At 39.9% G+C, this 7,415-nt stretch overlaps 2 protein-coding genes across 2 annotated transcripts; both read right to left on the bottom strand.

Annotated features, from left to right (window-relative positions):
• Positions 1–485: 485 nt before the first annotated feature.
• LOC116015365 lies at positions 486–2,885 on the bottom strand. Its single transcript, XM_031255408.1, has 3 exons — positions 2,542–2,885; positions 1,792–1,954; positions 486–924 (listed from the first exon to the last, which is right to left on the bottom strand). The coding sequence occupies exons 1-3, from the start codon at positions 2,677–2,679 to the stop codon at positions 731–733; spliced, it is 495 nt and encodes a 164-aa protein (XP_031111268.1). The 5' UTR covers positions 2,680–2,885; the 3' UTR covers positions 486–730.
• Positions 2,886–4,151: 1,266 nt separating this feature from the next.
• On the bottom strand, positions 4,152–6,162 carry LOC116015220 (spermidine sinapoyl-CoA acyltransferase-like). Its single transcript, XM_031255246.1, has one exon. It carries the CDS (start codon positions 5,984–5,986, stop codon positions 4,334–4,336), a length of 1,653 nt encoding a protein of 550 aa, XP_031111106.1. The 5' UTR covers positions 5,987–6,162; the 3' UTR covers positions 4,152–4,333.
• Between the last annotated feature and the right edge of the window lie 1,253 nt (positions 6,163–7,415).

The following is a 7,415-nucleotide window of genomic DNA, read 5'->3' as shown; positions in this document are numbered from 1 at the left end:
AAAAAAAAAAAAAAAAAAAAAAAAAAAAGTCTTAAATTATCGAAAATGTCAACATGCGAAGAATTCAACCATACATTACATTTGACAAAAAACATACCGTAGTACTATAGAAGATTAGATATATTGAAAGCATCCTACTCTTCAAAAGTATTGAATCCCATTAACCTTACTCTCATATTCTCCATACTCCAACAATCACAAGCAAATTACAAGTGATGAAGATATGCATGAGAGTTTCTGCCTCACCATCCCCATGAACACACAAGTACTAAAGCAGTTCACCTCTCTTGCCCTAAGAGCATAAAAAACAGGTAGAAAAGCCTTGCAAGCAGAAGAAGCACTTTGACTTTAGGAATAATTTTGTAATTCTACATTTTCGTGGTCATACAAGGGGTAAAACAAATTATCCAAATGATTAAAAATTGAATCGCAGAGTTGGATAAAAAAAAACATCAGAAAGCTATAGAAGTTGAAAAAAGCAGTGAGAAGAAAAATGAAAAATAATAGCAAGAAACAGAAAATTTTAAGTAAATTTTGTTTACAATCTCTCAAGCTTTTTTCTAGCTTCCTTTTGGAAGTTGAGAAGCTAGAAAACACAAGTAAACTTCACCTGACTCACTTCACCAAATTCCATTAGCCTGCATATAATGTTGATCACTACACAGTACAGTCCTAGCATATACAATTATTTGAAGGATCAATACACATAACCTGTGACAACCGAAACGTTTTATGTTCCTTTACCAACATCCTTTTCTTCTTGAGATTTATTAGCTTCTTCCTTCTTCTCCATGACTTGTTGAATACCTTCTTGATATCCTTCAATGAAGCTTTTGAGGGCATCTCTGTATGCTGATGCTCTAGTCATATAAACCCGCTGCAGGGCAGGCCTAAGAGTTTCCATTCCACCTCTTGCAGCGACAGCTAATGGGGAAAGTCCATGCAATGAATGAAGAAGAAATTAAGAGCATCCACATCTCTAGTTTTTTTGGGGTTATTTCAGAGCTATGAACTGATGCATAATTTTATGACAGATGTGGAGTGTGTTTTTTTCTGTTTTTTACTTCCTGCAAGAGCTTGCATATTTGTGGGGTCCACAATTTGGTAAAAGAAAATAAAAGCAGCATTGATAGCTGCGTGTGGTGGACAGCATGCGCCCCAATTGGCGCGTGCATTGCACGCCCCAGCTGGGGCGTGAACTCCTTCTATTTTTTTTTTTATTTTTTTTTTTTGCTTTTTCTGATTTTGTGTCAGAAAGCTTTGTTTTTCCCTTTTATTATTTTGCTTCCTTTTTTTGTTGGCATCTTCTCCCTCCTAATGTCATCTAAAAATTTGTGTCCAATTCACCACTGATAATGTTGCTCTAAACCAAGTTCAATTGTACCCAAGAAAATATTAAAGAAATGCACAGATTTATCATCTATGTATATCAGTATATGCAAAGGTAATGATGAAGCATTAACTTAAGAAGTTTTGGCAATGTCAGCCACTGTAAAAATATTGTTGGAATTATGGGTTTGCACCCCAAACCCAAGGGCCTCCACCATCCATTACCCTAGAGCCACGGTGGCAGAGTAAATGGCAGGATGTGCTCCATTGGCCTAAGGTGAAGCGCTTGTACACTGATGTCCATAACAAGACAAATCCACACCACTCTCCTAGATAGGATTCAAATCCCCACAGACGACCAGCGAAGCAAGCTATTAACCTTACTTTGGATTGATCAATCAATTGAACTGTACATGGGGCACATTGTTTGAATTATAAAATCAGCTGGTTGAGGTTCTTTACCTAGGTCCTCCAATGTGGAGGGTTCCTTCTCCTTAGCTATACCATTTTCTTCATGAGGCATGTCTTCATTATATTGCTCCTTTTTGTAGTCATTAGGTCGGAGTTCAGGGCCAATGTCCCTTACCCAGCTTGCAGCGTAAAGCCTTGAAGCTTCCTTCAACACCTGAACAAAAAAGTTCAACATCAAAGGTAGCATCATAAGCTTCCTTCAACACCCGAACAATAAAGTTCAACATCAAAGGTAGCATCATAGAAAACACCATAAAGCATAGTTGTCTAAGTTCCAATCCTTGCTCCGGGTGCACCAAACCAAGGATCATTGTGCACCAGTGTTTGGCATTTCACATTATCAGCATTAGATTTCCAACAACATAGATTAACCACCCCCTTAATAAACATTAAACTGCAGGAGAAGCTACAACATTATTGGCAAGAAATTGACAAATCTTTCAAGAAACAAAGGCATCTATTGGGGGGAATCCCATCCGGAGCAAACTATTGACCTTCTTGGTTTGAGCAGGTAAACTATTGACAATTTAAGCTAGTTTAACTCCCTGCGATCCTTTGGCGGGTCACAATGCAGGTTAAGGTAGTGATTGCGGGTTTCTTGTCATTCAATAAGGCATCTACTAGCTTCACAATGAATGGAAACCATAAATGTATAGGCAATCACAACTACATTTTATGCAAGAGAAATGTAATTTGTAATGAAATCCATAAGACAAGCAATACATATTACAGAAGACTCACAAGGTAACGCTCCTTCCACGTTAGTTTCCTGCGCTTTTTGATATGAGGGGGGTCAGGTAAAGATGAAGGGAATGCAATTTCCTTCAAGTCATATCGGACATAATCATATACTTTCCGGCACACTACCTTCAGCTTCATTTCGACTCTCAGGTTGCCTCTACATGCCGTTTGTAAACAAGAAATTGATACACACGGGCTATGCTTCCAGGAAGAAGCCACAAAGAAAAGAAAACCCAACAAGAAAAAAAGGGCACTTGATGAATTTACCGGCGAAATGGAATAGTCGACCGCGGAGAGAAGACGACTAGATGTGAGAAGGCAAAGCTGCAGAGTGACTGAGTGATGCGCAGGAAATAGAATTGAGATTAAACGACGCCGTATAGAACTCATACTCTATTTAGGGTTTGGTTTCCATTCATGGATTTTGATGATTTGCTTTGGATGTAAAACGTAGTAGAGTTTTGTTCAGTTCAATTTTATTTGGGTTGATTTTTTAAATTAGGCTCCGTTTGGAAAGTATGAAAATGGTTCCTGAAAAATATTTTTTGAAAAATGAGTAATTTTTCAGAAAATAGGTTCATTTACCGTGTGTTTGGTTCAGTTTATGAAAAATGATTAAAATTGTATAATTATATATTTTTATTATTTTATTTAAAATATTTATAATAATATTAAAAATAATATTTATAATTAAAAAAAAAAAAACCATCCCTCGATTTTCGACGGAAACCAGATCTGCCGGACCAAAACATTGCTCTGGTTTCTCGCCGGAAACCATGGTATAGTTTCCGCCAAAAATGTTACTCTTCTTTGAAATGAAACGACGGAAAATGACATCCGTCCAAATTAGGCAGAAGCCATTTTTCACCCATTTTGGGGTGATTTTTTCCAGTCTACAGAAATAATTTTTCATTGATTTGGATTTTTCATGTGTAGCCAAACATAGGAAGCCCAAAAAATGATTTTCAGAAATCATTTTTCGGGCTTCATAACACAGCCTTAGTAGTTTGCGTAATCACTATTCGAATGTGTTATTGGTGAAGCTCACTTGTAACTTTATAATTGTTATATCATGGATTAAGATCCATCTTCTATATATTGTGGACATTGTTCCAAAAATTACGTATCTATATATTTTGTACATGCAGATAACAATTTATATTGTCTATAAATACATTGAAGCGTTAACTACAAAATATAACACGTTAATTACAAACACATAATATGCTAACTGGAGACACATAATATGTTGTTAAAATATTATGCATCCGCATGCAATTAATATATTATGTGTATACAGTTAACATATTATGTATTTGAACCCAATGGACACTACAAGAAAATTCGCGATTTGCGACGGAATTTTTCCGTCGCAAAATTTCACGACGGAATAGCGACGGAATCACAACGAAATAATTCCGTTGCGAATTTACGACGGAAAATATTTCATCGCAATTGAGCTCTCTTTGTGGAGAAGAATTTCGGGATAATCCGAGTTTGATTTTCCTTCGACCAATTTCCGTACCTCCCGGAACGAGCGAATGGAGCTACCCGTGACTTTACCAAAATAAATTATTAAATGCATGTATAAAATATGTGAAACGAGTTTACCAAACCCTTACAAGATCATTTAAATTTATGAGTAACAAACCAACTCTTTTTTAATGATTTATATTTAAAAAAAAAAAAAGCATAAAAGGCTCAAAGAAAAAAAAACAAAACAAAATGGAGCAAACACTAATAAAAAGAAACCAATCCATGAAAATGTTGCAGAAATGAGCAGTTGATATATTTAGCAACGTGGCATTCCATTATCCGAGGACCATTTCTTGAGAGCATCCATTTCTTCATTGAACGTAGCCATGGCGGCTCCGGGGAGGGAAACCAGCACCCTAACTCCACCTTCCATGGCAGTGTTCACTCTGCAGGGCGGCAAGAAAATGCACAAGTCCACATACCCAAACATCTCCCACGGCAGCGGGATCATGTTCACCGACAATCCCCAACCGAACTCAACCTCCTCTGACAACCTTAACTGCCTCCAATCCGTCAGCACGAACGCCGCGCCGCCGCCGTCAACCTTCCTATTCCCCTGCACGAACGCCTCCAGCGTGTCGATCGAGCGGCGGATTTGGTCGTTACTCGAAACCGCTTTCTTGCTTTCTTTGATCATCTTCGCGACTTTGTAGAGTGGGCCCCGGTCGAGGCTCTTGCATTGTGAAACGGCGTTGGCGGAGACGAAAGCGTTGCCGTAATACCCCGCCGGCAGAGGGGGGTCGGTTAGTAGCTTTCTGATCCCGACGGCCAAGCAGAGAATGGTGTTCCCGTCGGGGTTCATCTTCAGAGCTCTGATTCTCGACCGCCATATATAAGCCGCCAGAACCTCCAGCGCCGTGAAAGCTTCCGTTAAACTCTCGCCGTCACCGTGCGCTGCCGCTTCTTCTGTAAAACGCTTTTTCAGCCATCTTATGCTCTCTGCGTCTACGTTGAAGCATTGATGCAAAATCGCATCTGTCTCATATGTAATGGAAGATGATAGATATCGGACATAATTCTTGTTTTCTTTATTTTCTGTCTCATTATGGACATAATTCTTGTTTTCTTTATTTTCTGTCTCATTATGGACAGAATTCTTGTTTTCTTTACTTTCTGTCTCACTGCAAACAAGATTCTTGTCTTCTTTACTTTCTGTCTCATTGCGGATAGAATTCTTGTCTTCTTTACTTTCTGTCATTGTTATTGATTTTTGTGTCAATGAGGTTTTGCGGATGAAATCGAACGGATCTTGGCCGGCGGGGGAGATAGCTTTCCCTACTAATATCTCCCTTTCCCAAACGGGTTTTACAGACGGGTGTTCCTTTCCGGTAGCCAGCTCCGTCATGGCGCGGAAGAACAGGGCGGCGCCGTAGCCGTCGCAGACGGAATGGGACAGCCCCATGCCGACGGTGAAGCCGCCGCAAGAAAATCTGGTGACCTGCAAAACCAAAGGGTGGTACCCAGCAGCACTGTGAGACGGCCAATCAAACACGAATTCTTGGCCGATTTTCACGTCAGTTCCGTCAAAATAGTTGAGTGAAGAGAGGGCACAGTCCGCAGTTGCTTCCATGAACGGCACGCCGTCGCCATTACAAGTGATTTCAAGCCTTCCATTTGAGTTCCTTTTGAGTTTTCCAGCCAAGGGGTAGTAGTAAACCAGAGCCTTAGAAAGAGCCGTTTTGAGCACTAAAACTGGGTCTGCAGATTCTGGGGTGACACAAACTTCTGCATGGCTACTGCCATTAGAATTGGAAGTGGGATTTGCTTGGTAAACGTAGAGGGTTTGGCAGAGAAGTTCAATATTGGGATCATTATCTATGGTGGAGAAGGATAGGATCTCAGATGGAGTAGGTTCTGCAGGCTTAACAAGCACAACATCCTTCCTGTTTATCAAGAATGGAGTAGCCATGGAAATGGTGATTGTAATGGGAGAAAAGAAGGTGGAATATGGGATGAAATGGGAGATGAACTTCTCAAGAGTCAAGAATTTATAGTGAATGTTGTGACAGACTTCATCCACATCCCATGTGAGCCTGTCAACAAATTCACGACTCCACTACAAGAAATTTTTTAGTAGGACTCGGGACATTGATTTAGTGGATAACAAACAACACTTGAAGGAGTTGAAGACATTTTTTTCTGGCACAAATTGAATAATAAGACGGATTTGAATTTGTATTGGTTGGCCTCCTTGGACATAGAGAGTTTGGTAGTTTGATTTTGAATCTTAAAGTTATATTGACTTGAATTACCATATTTATGAGTTTGAACAAATTAATATAGACTCAAGATAGGAGTATAATTTAACAAAGTCGAGGAAACTGAGTTATAAATAAATTTACCATTTTTTTTCCAAAAATAAATTTTTAGTGGGTAGTACACGGAAAATCTTGAAGATGGGAGTGTCAGAAAACTCACTGGAGCTGAGGATTTTTGCGCGTGAGGACCAAAAACACAGTAGAAATATAGCCAGTATGCCATCTACATCCCACAGTCTAATCTTTGAGGGTGGGAAGTATTATCCTCACTAACGTATATATTGCAAATATATATTATTTGATAGCCTCTTTGACACAATAACTCACATAAGATGCCAAATATTCTTTCTAGAAAACATATATGAGCTCAATAGGCCAAAAACATCCCAAACAACAATAACCTAAACAAGATGTCAAATCTTTCTTAGGCCTAAAGATTAGCTTTTTAGAATACCAATATGTGAGCTAGTGAATATAAAAACATGTCGGTCAGTTCGAATAGACTTACAACAACCAAACTAATCGTAGAACGAATGGCATACACATATCATTATAATTATTTAAATATACTGTAATGCACCTTAATATACTGTAATGCACCTTAACTGATAATTCACCATATTAACCAACTTTTAAAGAACCATCATGTCATAGGTAGGTAAGATAGTTTAGAGATATTGCATATATATAGTGCTTCAGTCCCACATTAGCCCTTAGAGTGCAGGTAACAAGTGGAGTGTGTTATGGAGTATCTTTCACCATTAAAATATGAAAAACAATCATGAGCCCATGCGGTCCAAGGCCACATGTCTCTCCCATACAATTCATAGCTAGTTCTCTCTTATCTGTAATCCTTGTTCCATCAAGAAGATGAATCATCCTTTATCCAATAATCTACTAAACCGTGTTGAACTTCACTCACTCACTCATTATAACCCCCCCCCCCCCCCCCCCCCCCCCCCCCCCCCCCCCCCCCCCCCCCCCCCCCCCCCCCCCCCCCCCCCCCCCCCCCCCCCCCCCCCCCCCCCCCCCCCCCCCCCCCCCCCCCCCCCCCCCCCCCCCCCCCCCCCCCCCCCCCCC

Source organism: Ipomoea triloba, chromosome 4 (genome assembly GCF_003576645.1).
Source record: "Ipomoea triloba cultivar NCNSP0323 chromosome 4, ASM357664v1".
NCBI classification, from domain to species: domain Eukaryota; kingdom Viridiplantae; phylum Streptophyta; class Magnoliopsida; order Solanales; family Convolvulaceae; genus Ipomoea; species Ipomoea triloba.
The sequence above is the reverse complement of the archived record's forward strand: the minus strand, read 5'-3'. Positions and strand labels throughout refer to the sequence as shown.